Source organism: Camelina sativa, chromosome 20, assembly GCF_000633955.1.
Source record: "Camelina sativa cultivar DH55 chromosome 20, Cs, whole genome shotgun sequence".
Taxonomy (NCBI): domain Eukaryota; kingdom Viridiplantae; phylum Streptophyta; class Magnoliopsida; order Brassicales; family Brassicaceae; genus Camelina; species Camelina sativa.
Genome location: NC_025704.1, coordinates 312,870 through 327,462, shown reverse-complemented (window position 1 = coordinate 327,462; position 14,593 = coordinate 312,870). Strand labels below are relative to the sequence as shown.

The 14,593-nt window shown below is 36.0% G+C and overlaps 3 protein-coding genes and 1 long non-coding RNA gene across 4 annotated transcripts in view; 2 read left to right on the top strand and 2 right to left on the bottom strand.

The window, feature by feature from the left end:
• Positions 1-1,035, bottom strand: part of LOC104768320 (vesicle transport protein GOT1) — a 4,181-nt gene extending 3,146 nt beyond the window's left edge. The window contains exons 1-3 of the mRNA XM_010492263.2: positions 898-1,035; positions 699-763; positions 268-329 (exon numbers count right to left, since the gene is read on the bottom strand). Coding sequence (XP_010490565.1) covers positions 268-298 — 31 coding nt within the window. The 5' untranslated portion in view covers positions 299-329; positions 699-763; positions 898-1,035. The remainder of the gene's footprint in view (positions 1-267; positions 330-698; positions 764-897) is intronic.
• Positions 5,843-9,048, bottom strand: LOC104768319. The gene is made up of 10 exons (XM_010492262.2): positions 8,573-9,048; positions 8,374-8,480; positions 8,171-8,296; positions 7,982-8,075; positions 7,400-7,474; positions 7,230-7,312; positions 6,915-7,061; positions 6,697-6,769; positions 6,290-6,593; positions 5,843-6,138 (listed from the first exon to the last, which is right to left on the bottom strand). Exons 1-10 carry the CDS (start codon positions 8,817-8,819, stop codon positions 6,063-6,065), a joined length of 1,332 nt encoding a protein of 443 aa, XP_010490564.1. The 5' UTR covers positions 8,820-9,048; the 3' UTR covers positions 5,843-6,062.
• Positions 9,331-13,206, top strand: LOC104768318 (LIMR family protein At5g01460). The gene is given in 15 exon segments (XM_010492260.2): positions 9,331-9,834; positions 9,935-10,020; positions 10,353-10,468; positions 10,566-10,676; positions 10,862-10,960; positions 11,068-11,146; positions 11,149-11,189; positions 11,474-11,536; positions 11,623-11,687; positions 11,789-11,898; positions 12,001-12,115; positions 12,209-12,274; positions 12,381-12,491; positions 12,580-12,646; positions 12,753-13,206. Coding segments are annotated over 15 exon segments (1,527 nt in total). The 5' UTR covers positions 9,331-9,484; the 3' UTR covers positions 12,801-13,206.
• On the top strand, positions 13,697-14,342 carry LOC104768317. The gene is made up of 2 exons (XR_764231.1): positions 13,697-13,782; positions 13,889-14,342. It is a non-coding gene; the product is annotated as an uncharacterized LOC104768317 (long non-coding RNA).

Sequence of the window (14,593 nt, the reverse complement as noted above, 5' to 3'; positions counted from 1 at the left end):
CAGTAGGAATAACTTTGCACCCTGATGATAAGATATACTGAAAACAATTGGATTCCCCAAACAAGAACAGGACATTCAGTGATCAACTCACTCATTCCCGTGATAAGGATAACTAAGTAACAGGTATCCCTTCCGATAGCACTAATGATTAAGTATAACTAAGTAACATGTACATCTTCCAATAGCACGAATAAGTAAGCGTAACTAAGTAACAGGTATCCCTTCCAATAGCACGACCTATTTACAGAAATCACAATGTAGACTTACTTTTTCGGTCATTCATTTCAAAGGACATCATGGTTCCCGGATTCAGCTGCTTCTACCTTTAGCTGTCATAAGCATAAAAACATGAATTAGTGTTAACATGACTTAGCCATACCTAAGGCCATGACTGATCGCATACATAACCCATAGAGATCTAAGACTCTGGCATCAGTTTTGGCGAAATATCAATATTAGGAAAGATTCTACGAATTTTACATCGACTAGAGAGGTACTAGTTACGGAATCAAACGTATAAACCCTAGGTTGTTCAATCGAAAACAAATAGACTGCCTACAGAGCGAGACGAGCGATTGATTCAACGATAATAGAATCTAATTAGACGAATTGCAGAAATTGAAAAGAGTCAAGTGAAAACGAGGATCATATCAAAAGATAATCAAACAGAAACCGCTACGGTGCCCAGGGTAACTTACAGATCTGGAATTAGGGGAGGAAGAAGGCGTAGAAAACCTAGCACGCAAATTCCTCGAAAGACGATCTAGAAAAATTATCAACCATGTCAGGCGAATTTTGTAATCGGAATTGATAGATCAGTGCAACGAACATTAGTAGTAGATCGTGATGATGAACAAAAAAAACAAAGATGGAGGGATAGAGAAGAGAGAAACGAACTTGCTCGCAGAAGAGACAAATGGCCGGAGGGAGGAGCAGAAAGCAGAAGGCGATGCGAGAGAGAGCACGGTGGTGGAAGAAGAGAGGCCGAAGGGGGTCGTGATTTGTTTACCCGGTGAGGCCAGAGAGTGTCCCAATCGGAAAGAAAGATATAGTGCGGTTGGGAACAATGTAAATTATGTGTCTTTACCATTCACCACTTGACACATGTCACTCTGTAGTAAACCGTGTAAAATAAAGCAAAATACGAATGTATACTTATATATCAAGTATTTGCAATCAGAGAATAATTGTTAATTGATTCAATGATCACTAGTGTGGAATTGTGAATCAAGTATTTTTTTTTGGATATTGTGCTATTTGTTTTCCATTTATCCGTCTCATTTGCAGGTTTTCACAAATATTTATTGCACCTCCTATGAACATCTACTCCATGGAAAGAGAGATTAGTGTGCCATTGACTCAGGTTTAAGTTTAATTGCCACTTTAATTTGTTTATAAGAGATACACAAACTTCATTTTGTAATTTCATTCTTTACTATGTTGCAGAATTTGAATCACATAAGCAAATTAATATATTCCGTCTTGAACAACTCAAGGCTCATACATCTCCAACCGAACATGTTTACAACAGATTTTCATGTGGTATATTGTTTTTAATTTTATTTTGTTTTACTTGACTTACTATTATTGGACAAGGTAATCTTTGGGCATGTAGGTTTGACGCATGCGTTCTTTAGCGTATATCTGAACGATGAAAGTGAGGATGTCAAGAATCATCTTATGGTGAAAATGTTTCTAAATCTTTTAGACGATGCAATAAGGGAAATCATATTTCAGATTAGTACATTTAACCTTGTGAGATATGCTTTTGAATCTTCTAGATTCACTATTGAAATTGTATTTATTTGTACGCAGGGAAAATCTGCTGGCCTTGGGACTTCATTATCACTTTGTGATACCAAAATACAGTTGAGAGTTATTGGCTACTATGAAAAACTTGGCCTATACATTTCAGAAAACTTTGAGAAGTTCATGTATTTTCTCCCATCAGTTAAACTTTTTGAGGTAAATTATGTTGTAGAAATTTCCATAAATTTTGTTTGAAGTTGTACCCCTTTTGCATGAAGTTGTTGAAAATCTAATTTTTTTATATTTCAGGTTATTAAAGAGAGCATGAGTAGAGAACTACAAAACAATGGTCTTTTGGGCCATTCTGAACGGCTTCTCATGCAAATCGTTTCACAAAGTAGCCACTCAAATAGAAACATGTTGGAAGTGCTGAAATCAATTTCTTTTGACGATCTTGCAAACTTCATTCCTGATTTGCGTACTCAGGTATTTGCATGTGACATTTTATTTTTCATTATCGAATAGCATTTCTTTGATTACTTTGATTGAGTGGCTTCTTGGCAGATATTCATCAAGGGTATATTTTTTGGTGATATTCTAAAAAGCGAATCGATGAGTATCTCTAACGGTTTTCATAGTCTGAAAATATCTCCACTCCCCGAGAATTTGAGAGAGAGAGAGAGGAAGATTAGTTCATCTTGCCAAACGTAGAGTTGATGTCAAGGTGGAGAATAGGTTTGTAACTAATTCTCTAGCAAAGGTACTAATTAGATACTTGGCTACTTTCCAATTGGTTCAAATAATTATTGTGTTTTATGCTTGTGAATACATTGTTTTGTAGGTCTACTTTCCAATTGGTCTTGGAAAAGTCAAAGAACTTAGGGAAATGGCAATGCTAAATCTCTTTGTCTCCATCATAAGTGAGAAGTTATCTTACAAGCTAAGGTAAATGTCAGAAAGGTATTCTTTTAGCATGTTTTAAGCTAATTTGTTACTTAGCTTTCAAATCAATTTTGCCTCCAGGACACAAGAGGAGCTTGGTTATTTTGTTCAATGCAAAACTCGTTTGCTACAGGGAGCCGCCGGTCTTGATATTTGCATTGTTTTCTCATCTTTCAATCCTAATCATCTGTCAAGGCGAATATATAAGTTTGTGAAACTCTTTGGGATGTGCTTGGTAAGTTTGTTTATATAATAAGTTCATGAATTTGTTTGTAAATTTGTCTACATCATTTCATTTACTTCTATATTTACAAGAAGGTTTGTGTGACGAGACTTTTCAAGATTACAAAATTGGTGTAATTTCGATGTTGCCAAATGATAGTGGGAAGTCCATATGAAAACAGATTGTTCAAGGCGTTTGGGTACCCGTTCGGATTGGGGTCGGATATTTTGGATTTTCGGATTTTCGGGTATTTCGGTGAAGGGGTCCTAGAGCAATTCGAGTATTTCTAGTATTTTGGTTAAGTTCGGATAAACACCCATTGGGTTCGGGTATCCGATTACCCAAAATATATTTTAGATTTGAGTTTGGTTTTGAATATTTACATCTTAAACTTAACAAAATACTTGAATTCAATTCGAGTTCCAAATAAATCTGAATTCAAATCTCTCCGACTCCGATATTAAAGTGAAGAAAAACTATGGCAAACACATTTTTGTTGTTGAAAATGACCTCTTTTGTTTTGTATTTTTTATTTTATATATTTTTTAATATATAAAAATAATATTTTGGTATCCAGAATTTATGAGTGTAAAATAAAAAAATGCAATAAAAAATATAATAAGTAAAATCTCTCATATCTAAAATTCCAAAAAAAAGTTGCACTTAGTAATATATAAATACTTGAGATTTTAGTATTAATCAAAAATATTAAAGTGGCAAAATGGTTACAATGCACTCACTAAATGCTTTAGGTGTTGGGTTTAAGTCTCACTAGTGATTATGTTGCACTGGTTTAAGAGTAATATTTATACTAGGAGATACCCGTGCTTTAAGCACGGATCAACACTTTTTAAAAAACTATAATATAATAATAAAAGTTATTGTTATTATTTTAAAAAAGTTATTTTGTTTGAAATAATATTTATTTTTAATTGTTCTGTAAATCTATTAATCTATTTGAATAGTAAGTATTTTGGAATATTATAGTATCTTATTTTTGACGTATAGTATTACAGTTTTATATTGTTTGTTTGTTGTATTTGCTTCATTATTTTATGAAATATAAAGTAGTAACTTTAATATTATAATTGTGGGAAAATAAAAATTATTAATTTATCATCTATATAAATTTAGTTTTACCAACCCGCCAATGTGGAAATTAAAACATACATTTTTCATAGATTGATTAATATATTTCGTTTTTAAAAATTCAAATCACAACATATGCAGAAAAAAATTTGCACTTTATTAATCATAAGTATTATATGAAAATTCCAAATAATTTGTAAATAAAATAAAATAAAGATGATAGGAGAATCATAATTTGAAATCTTAACAAAATTTTTGAAATTTAGTTATTAAAAATAATTATATTGTATATTTGGATATAAAATCTTAGTTTTTAAAATTCTGATTGGTTTATATATTTTTTTAAAAAAATATTTAGTAATTTCGTTCATAATTTATTAGAGTAATAAAATATATTTTTTCTAGATTCTTTTATATTTGATCTGTGAGTGTTTTTTGTTTTTTTAGTTAATTATATTTATTTAAATTAATTAATTAAGCTTAATTAAAAATTTTTAATGGCAATTTAATGTAATATTTTACACATTTTAAGGTTAGTTTCATATTTGTACTTCCCAATTAATATAGTAGGATATATATCCGGATTCGGATATCTGTTCGGATATCGGATAATACCCGATCGAGTTCGGGTATCCGATTTTAATAAATACTAAACCTATTCGGTATTTTAAAACTTCGGATCAGGTTTGAGTATTTCATTGAACAAATTGTTTAGAGTTAAGTTCCATAGATTAACAATTAAAAAAGGGATCTGTATATGGGAAGAGATTGTTCCATAAAGGTAGTGAATTCATCAAACATCAAACTGATTTGCATATTTCTTGTCGATTTGTAGTCTAGAGTTTACAAAAAAAACAAAGATGGGATAGAGAAACTAAAAAGAGTTTTTAAGTGACAACATTGGGAGAAATTAAAGAGCCTTCTTAGGTGGTGGTGGCTTTGCGATTCTTCACGATCATCTTCTTGTGAAAAGCTTTGTGCTTGTGGAGGAATCGCATCTTGGAACTTGATTGAAGCTGCTTAGCTAAGCTGATTCAGGTGAAAAAAAAAAAAAAAAAAAAACTAACACGTATGAACAACAACAACAACAACAACAACAATTGATCCCATATATAAGCTAAAACAGACCTATTACTATTTACTCGATAAAAAAAAAAAATGAATTGGTGATACCTTGAAGATGATTTAGAAAGGTCAGACGATATATATTCCTCCTGCTATATTTATATAAAAAACTCGTAAGAATCAATCAATAAACCAAGACACGGAATCTTCAGTTGCAAAAGGTATGCAGAGATGACAAATAGAAAATGATAACCTTCTTAACAACACTGCGACAAAAACAGGGAGTAGGATCAATTCTTATCTCTTTTCTAAATTGAAAACAGGTACGAAATGGTGGAGGTGGTTTAGCAAAGGGGCTGTACGTGGGATTGTGAAATAATCTCCCCATTATTGCGATGTGCCCTCCTCCTTCCTCAGGAAACCCTAGCTGTTTATATTATGATGATAAATATCGGAAAACAAATATTTTTACATTATTTATACTGTGTTTTTAGGAAATATATAGATAATCCGATATATAAAAATGGAAATGTTTTTCATTTTTTTTTGTTAAGAAAATTAGTATATATATTTTTGAAAGGACTGATTACCTATCAAAATTTTGGAGTAATTAATTTTCTCATATGAGAAAGAGAGCATCATGAGTGTTTGTTTTTTTCTTTCTTTGGGTCAAAATTCGCATCTATATATACTGTATGTTGTTTGTTACCCATTCGGTCCATCATCATCATTAACTATAAACAAGAAATGACGCTGAAGTTATGGAATCGGAAAAAATATAATTTCGGATGAACCGGGTTCGATGATATATGGTTACAAGTACAACCAAGCCGAGAAAAACTCCGGAATCCATACATACATACATCATACACAGAAACAAGCACTCTTATGGCTTTTCTCCATCCCACACTTGTCTTTACATCTATACAACAGATACGGTAATGCGAGGAAACCAACAACAGCAAGCAACTTGGTGTGTTATTCATTCTCTTTGTTAGACATTGAAGATCTTCTTTACCTTCCTGATCTTCCTACGACATACAGGGCAAAAACCTGATGTTTCAGCTATCCTGCGTATTTGTACATCCAATTTGTTAAAAGTCATCACTAATGTTAACCCAGTCCGATTTCAAAGCCAAACAAAAGATCATATCCTAATATTGTTTAAACGAAGTCATGTTTTATCCAAAAAAAAAATGGAAGGAATGAGTTATTTATTACCGTGTCCCGCACTGGAAGCAAGCAACGCAGTGACCACAAGAGAGGAAGAAACAGTCTCTAGGCGCATCATAGCAAATCGCACAGAGATATCTTGTACTACTGTGGCCTTCACCATGTGCGCCTTCCAGTTCCTCAGTACTTGTCAAGATAGAACTGTAGGACGAGCACCAGCTCGAGTTATCGTCGTCTTTGCCCGGAACTAGAGGAGCTACATCATCATTTTCATCAACAGCTTCGTCTTCGGAGTCTGGTTGTCGTTTATTGAAAAGACTCGAGACAATTAACAAGAGTGCTGTCACTACACCTGTAATTAAAAAAAATCCCCAGGAGAAAAGCAAAATTTATAAAGAAGTCTTAATGAAAACATCGGTTGCTATGACTCAAAAGTTTAACAAAAAGAGCATTACCCATGCAAACCATGTATGCAATCCACCTTGGTTCATATGAGAGTTTTGCGCAGAACTCATTCTTAGAATTGTTCTGAACAACAAGAAGAGAGTTGAATTCAGACTGGTTCGTAAGATTTCTACTGGAATATACATAACAATGTGAACTATTTTGTATTGCTCTATGAACTCGTTCGTAAGGAAGAGTGAAATAGAAAGACAAGAATTGGGCCACATACCAGCTTTGGACCTGGTGATGTTAGTACCGCAGCATTAGTTCCAAATAATGGAACACCTAAAGTGCACTTGTCGTTAGGGAAAGAGCAATTGTAATAAGCATTTGTAGTATCATACAATATCCCCTCGACTTGAATGTCAATCGTCGCCTGAATATAGACATTGTGTGAGAATATTATGACAAAAACAGAGCTACTCCGGATTAAAAAGTGGCAAAATACTGCAGTAAAACTAACAATTGAGGCTCTTGTTTCAAAAATTTATCCTAAAAATTTAACATTTAACATGTATCATCATAAGATGCTTCAGCTTTTTACCTTCACTTCATTCAGGTATACGTTGCCTACTGCAACGTAATAGCTCGACGACTTAGTTATGTCCTGGTCAATGTAACCACTATCTGTCAAAAATAAAATAGGTAGAGTGTGAGTAAGCTCATGAATATTACGAATTAAAACCTATCATGTTAAAAGTCTTGATTGCTTACCAGAGATTATATGCCATGACAATGTGGTGTCTGGACGTGTAGGGTCTTGTACCCACTCAGAGAGCCCATCCACACCTTCGATTATGAATGCATAAAAAGCTGAATTACTAAACAACTACTTCTTATTGACAGCCATCAAAGACCAGAATACAACACGAAATCTCAATATCAATTCAGGGGAAGGAACAAACACTACAGTAGCCAATGCACCAATGCACAAACTACAGTAGCCAATGCAATAAGAATGATTTCAAAGTAGAAGCCTAACTGGAGGTAGACAAATCATTAATAGATGGCAAAAACAGCCATTATGTCGTATTTTAAATTTGTTTGATGCAGGAAATTCTTCTGCTACATCTTCTACATCATATTATCATTAAAGAGAGAATAAAGCAACCAACGTGACCATTCCCGTGGTAATTGTCTTGTACTCTTAATGGATCCCAAAACATCACCAAACTCAAGATTTCGCCAATAAACTATTGTGACGCTAACTTAAAGTAACCAACAAAAAGAATATAAGAGCATCCATCTAACTTACTGAGGTAACTACCAGTAAAAAAGGAATCGTATCTAGCATACCTTGGGCTATGACAAGGTAGAGGGAAGAACCCACAGATTCAACATTGTATGAAACTTTTAAGCGTGACCCCTTGTTCAAATACTGTATCCAATACTGAAAAGAGTAGCAAAACAAAAAGGTATCAGTACCCGTTGCATAGCCATTTCAAGATAGCAGAGGTAAAGAGCAGAGAGAGAGCTGAATATGACCTTGTAAGAATCATTTGGCACGGCTAGATAGTGAAGTTCAGACCATTTAGCCGGAACATCAAGCTGTGGGGCTTGGTTCAATCCATACAGCACCAAACCTGATCCCTTATTCCCTAATTCTTCCACCTTGAGAAAGAAACACGATATCAGGAAAGTTCGACGACAATGGTAGGATCCTAATGCATGAGAGCAGAGAAACATACAATAACATTTTGGACGAACACTGAAGTTGGCTTGATAAGGAACGAAGCGTTTGGTCCCAACCATACGGTCGTGGTGCCGTAAAGCCCCAGAATCAAAGTCATCGACACTGAATTCAAATTCAATGACAAACACAACTATAATAAAACAAAACATTCACCAAAACATAAACGAAACACAGATTGAAAACTCGAATCTCACCGAAGATACAGAAGGTAGCAACGACGACAACGCAAGACCAAGGGTCTTCAGAAGAAGTCGAACCATCCCTGACGTTCTCAGATGCAACAATGCTCCCATGGCGGTAATCGTACTCGGAACGATTCCATGGTGGTCGATCACGATGATCAAAACCATTATCTTGAGCGTGTTCAAAGCGATGATACCCGGTCTCTTCGCGGGTCACAGGAGGAGAAGAAGACGAAGCGAGAGAATCAGGAAGAGACATGTCGCGAAATCGAATCGAATCGAATCGAGGAATGAAGAAATCGAAAAGAAGAAGGTAAAACCCTAAACGACGCAGGGTTGGGGTTAATGTTGAGGAACGAACGATGATGACAGAGATTTGAACGACGGGTCGGCTTCTTCTCTTTCTTCATCGTCACGCTCTTTGAACGGTGGATTCACCCACACAACTTTTTTTGGAGAGAGAGAGACGACTTTGGACAAAGTAAAACATTTCCTCTAATTTTTATTTTTAATTATTTTTTCATCTAAAATAAAATCATAATCAGTAAAAGTACTTCCTAAATTGCTAATTAAATCTCTTTTGGTTTGGAGTCTGGTCTCCTGGTCTCCTCTTAGGAAACTACCGTAACACCCCTTACTCATCTGTCATAAGCGAAGGTAATTTCGTAAATATGACATATAAGTGAGGGGCTTATACGTAAATTATCAGACTCGAGTTCACATATCCGGGACGCAGTCTTCGTTTGTCTTTTCCAACCTGGTTTTTCGACAAAAAAAAAAAAAAAATCCCCAAATTCAATTTCAAAATTACGAAGCCACAAAAGAAACCCTAATTTTGTTTGAATCGAGTTGCTGCTTCTCTCAAATCTCATCAATCTAGGGCCCTGGTTGGGGTTAAGGACACTCTCGTAACATTGGGACGCGATGGGAGATTTCAATCTCGCTCTCTTGATAGTAGCGATCGTGGTTTGCGTCATTGTTTTCATCTCCAGCATCTACCTCCTCGTTAACTACCAGCATCCAGATGATGCGAACCAGGCTTATTTCCCCAAATTCGTTGTTGTTTTTGGTTTATCCATTGCTATGATCTCTATTCTCATGTTGCCCGCCGATGTGGCTAACCGGCATGCTTGTCGCCATTCGATTTATAACGGCGCCTGCAATCTCACTTTGCCTATGAAGGATCTTTGGCTTGCCGTTTACATTATCGACGCTGTGCTTGTCTTCTTTATTATCCCTTTCGCTATGTTTTTCTATGAAGGCGACCAGGACAAGTTTGTTTCTTTCTCCACGACTTTTTTATATTTTGTGAGTTTGTTAAGTTTGATTATCGAGAGTTGCTGATGTTTTTTTTTGTTTTTGTTTTTACTGTAGGAGTCTTGGAAAGAGGATAAAAAGTGCTTTGATTTGGGTGGTTACTACTGCTGTTGTTTGTGCTTTGGTGCTTGGGATATTATACGGTTAGTTGTTACTGTGCTTTGATGTCTCTTTGTAGATTTGAGCTTTGTATTCTCCCTGGTTTGATGAAAGTTCTGAGAGCATGTTGGAGTGGGGTGATTGACCATTAGTGGGATTGTGAAAAGGGTGATTATCTGATGTTCTTCTTTAGTGATGTGAGATCGTTGGCTACAATATTTCTGTTTTATTTAGATGTAGTCAACAAATTCATCCTACCTACAAAAATAAGGGATCCTCTTATTTGTTTAATCTTCTTATGAGGCTATAACTTTGCTTTTGGATTCATGGTCTTTAAGTTTCTGTTTATAATGTGCTTCTACAATGTATTATTTAGGAGTCATTGGGAAGGTGGACTTCTCTGTCAGGCACTTGTCTTCTGCCACGACGACTTTCCCTACTTCATGGCAGTTTTCAAATAATCAACCTTGCATTGGTAACACTGCTCGTCAGGTAATTCTTGAATTTTTATTTTATTCTTGGTATTAATTTATCTTTCATTAGTCTGTATAACTTATTGTTCGTACTCCTTTGTTGAATTGATTGCCAGTGCTCTGCATATACAGCTAATGCTGCATCTGAGAAGACATGGACCATGCGTACTACGTTTCCAGAATATGTTGTTGCTCTAGCTACAATTGTTGGGTCAGTGCTCTTCACGGTATGTACATTCCTCTGTTAGGTGTTTGTGTTAAAAGTTGCACCTCATTGTCTTGGAAGGCATGTTATCTTTCTTATATTAAGGAGGCTTGGTTGTGTTCTCTTGTAGTTAAAATACTTTTGGTGGCTGTCATTTTTTGTTTCCTCTAATGATTCTGAGAACCTCTTTTATCTCAAATGTTTTAGATATTTGGTGGTGTTGGTATTGCTTGTCTGCCCTTGGGACTTATCACTGCATTCATAAGACGACCAAAGGCTGTTATCACTCGGTCACAGTATATAAAGGTTCATTGTGCTGGTTATTGTTGTCTTCATGCGAGGCTTTTCTAAAGAATGTATTCGGGTCTTTGGCAGTCCTTTTTGGCCTGACAAGTCATCTAAATGTTTTTCAGGAAGCAACTGAGCTAGGTAAAAAGGCAAGAGAACTAAAGAAAGCAGCTGATGCACTTCACCAGGAAGAACGGAGTGGTGCTAGGGAAGGAAGTGGAGGAAAAATGTGAAAGCAGTTGAAAAGGTACACCATCATATCTAAAGCTTTAAGGTCTTATTTCAAATCTGTTCCATATCCACAAACTTGACCGATGCCTCTGTTGATATTGGTTACTGATGTGTAGAGAGGCTTTTTGGCCGTAGGTGCAGTTATTTAGGTGATCATTCCTAGTAAAAAAGCTAGCTAGATAATAGAAACCAGTTCTGCTATAGGCCCACTACTACTGGCAGCTTTATGCATACCTGATTGTGGATTTGAATTCTTAACTGCTCTTAATTGGATTTCATTGGTTTTCATGTACCCTGCAGGAGTTGCTCCAATTGGAAGAAGATGTGAACCTATTAGAAGAGGTGTATCCGCAAGGAGAGAAGGTAAAGATGACTATATGTATCTCAGTAGTTATCCTATCGAAAGAATTCTGTAATCCAACTTGTCCCTTACCTTGTTCATTTTCCAGGCAGAAACTGCTTGGGCCTTCACTGTCCTGGGATACTTGGCCAAGTTTATTCTTGGAATATTAGGGTTTGTATTTTACATAATCTTCTAGTACTTTCACGCTTTCACTCTATAAGCCCTCGGTTAAGCTCTTATTAGATAAATCTTTTTCTTTTTGCTTGTTGAAGATTAATCGTTTCTGTGGCTTGGATTGCACACATCATCATATATCTACTTGTTGACCCTCCACTCTCTCCTTTTCTTAATGAAGTTTTCATCAAACTGGATGACGTCTGGGGTAACTTCATTTTCTGTTCTTGTTATGCTTACTCAATACCATGTTTCTTTTGTGTCTGACCTGGCTCTATGTTGATACGTATGACATTTTCTTCTTCATTAGGTCTTCTGGGCACAGCTGCTTTTGCTTTCTTCTGTTTCTACCTCCTACTTGCTGTTATTGCTGGGGCAATGATGCTTGGTTTGAAGCTGGTTTTCATTACCATTCATCCAATGAAGTAATTTATCTTGTGGTTTTGAAATGCTGTTGCTATTTCCGAGATCTTTCTGTTTTCTTTTGGTTTCTCAGAAGCCTAATTTACTTGCTGCAGATGGGGAGCCACTCTTATGAACTCTTTCCTCTTCAATGTGGGTCTCATTCTCCTCTGTTCTATCAGGTAGACTTCTTAGTTCTCATATTTCCCGTCAGCTGAAAGCATCAAAAGTATAGACATAGTAACCTTAATTCTTACAATTGGCTATTGTGGCTCACTGAAACTCCAGTGTGATCCAATTCTGCGCCACTGCATTTGGATATTATGCTCAAGCCACCGCCGCACAGGAGATATTTGGCCACACTTTGCAGTCTCTTCGTGGTATTAAGTACCTCTACAAGTAAGTAATATTGGACTTCTGCAGATATAGGTCTCAATGTGTACATAACACTAATGATAATCATCCCTTTCTTATTGGTATCTTTCAGGTACAATGTGTTCCAGATCGGGTTTGTTGTCCTCGCTGGACTGACCTTTTTATATTACATTGCCTTTGTAAGTCTCATATATCCTCTCGGTGTTCTGTTCTTTGCATTATATAGTTTTGTGACAAAAGTCATAAATCGTTATACTCATGTTCTTGGTGGGTATTGTTTGGCAGGGATGGAGAAGAAAAAAGCCGAGCGGTAGATTCCAGCTCTCTACCTAATGTAAATCTCTTCTATTTATTTTATCCTCTGTGTTTCCTCGTCTTTGGGATTCGATTGCGTGCTGCTGAGGATTGCTCTGTCCACAATTATACCGAGATTGGTCTCATGATCTTTGCAAGTGGTCTTATATTATAAGAACAAGCACCTGCCCAAAAAGCTTCTCTTCTTCTACTTCTCTTTTCTGCTGAGGTTTGGTTTCATTTCACTTGAATGTAATATTGTTCTTCTTTCTTTTTTCTCTTGTATCTATTGTTTTAATTTTGTTTGATTAATTACGAGAAAGATCTCTGTGTCGCCTGTCTTCTCATGGTCTTTTGTACTACTTCCAATACTCTCTCGTAACCGTTACTTGGTTAAGAGTTTAGATTATCAGAACAGATTCGGGTTTTGGAGTTTTCTGAGGTAGATGACAAGAGACTTCATGCCACATTTTTATTATAGTTGGGAAACCATAATTTCTCCTTTATGGACCTATCTCAATGGTTTTGACTAGGGTTTGGACTTGGGAGAAGTCTTTTCAAATTGAAACCTAGAACAGACAAGTTTAATTCGGTTCAAAAGTTTAGTTCCGGTTGAAAAAAAACAATAATTGAGAGCTAAAAAAAGATAACATACGAATTTAGACATCCATGGCAAATGTGGAGATGGGCCTGAAATTTGTACTATTTTAGTTGCCCTAATTAATGGCTTTTAAGGTTAAATTGGACTTTATTTTGCACGGAATTAGGAAATTTCCGGACACTCTAGGGTGCCCAGAGGGTCTCAGAGATGGGAACACGTCTATAAGCCGTTCGATCAAACGAGTCTCCCCGCTACCTAAAAAAAACTCAACGAGTGACATGGACATAGCCCTCTTCTCGCCGGCGTCCCTCTNCACTAATGATAATCATCCCTCTCTTATTGGTATCTTTCAGGTACAATGTGTTCCAGATCGGGTTTGTTGTCCTCGCTGGACTGACCTTTTTATATTACATTGCCTTTGTAAGTCTCATATATCCTCTCGGTGTTCTGTTCTTTGCATTATATAGTTTTGTGACAAAAGTCATAAATCGTTATACTCATGTTCTTGGTGGGTATTGTTTGGCAGGGATGGAGAAGAAAAAAGCCGAGCGGTAGATTCCAGCTCTCTACCTAATGTAAATCTCTTCTATTTATTTTATCCTCTGTGTTTCCTCGTCTTTGGGATTCGATTGCGTGCTGCTGAGGATTGCTCTGTCCACAATTATACCGAGATTGGTCTCATGATCTTTGCAAGTGGTCTTATATTATAAGAACAAGCACCTGCCCAAAAAGCTTCTCTTCTTCTACTTCTCTTTTCTGCTGAGGTTTGGTTTCATTTCACTTGAATGTAATATTGTTCTTCTTTCTTTTTTCTCTTGTATCTATTGTTTTAATTTTGTTTGATTAATTACGAGAAAGATCTCTGTGTCGCCTGTCTTCTCATGGTCTTTTGTACTACTTCCAATACTCTCTCGTAACCGTTACTTGGTTAAGAGTTTAGATTATCAGAACAGATTCGGGTTTTGGAGTTTTCTGAGGTAGATGACAAGAGACTTCATGCCACATTTTTATTATAGTTGGGAAACCATAATTTCTCCTTTATGGACCTATCTCAATGGTTTTGACTAGGGTTTGGACTTGGGAGAAGTCTTTTCAAATTGAAACCTAGAACAGACAAGTTTAATTCGGTTCAAAAGTTTAGTTCCGGTTGAAAAAAAACAATAATTGAGAGCTAAAAAAAGATAACATACGAATTTAGACATCCATGGCAAATGTGGAGATGGGCCTGAAA

What these genes read in the sequence shown, in the direction of transcription:
- LOC104768319 (XM_010492262.2), bottom strand. Translation starts at nt 8,819, where the DNA reads ATGTCTCTTCCTGATTCTCTCGCTTCGTCTTCTTCTCCTCCTGTGACC. An exon ending in GTCATGGCATATAATCTCTG is followed by an intron (nt 7,313 to 7,399) that starts GTAAGCAATCAA and finishes TATTTTTGACAG; the next exon opens with ATAGTGGTTACATTGACCAG. An exon ending in TGCTTCCAGTGCGGGACACG is followed by an intron (nt 6,139 to 6,289) that starts GTAATAAATAAC and finishes ACAAATACGCAG; the next exon opens with GATAGCTGAAACATCAGGTT.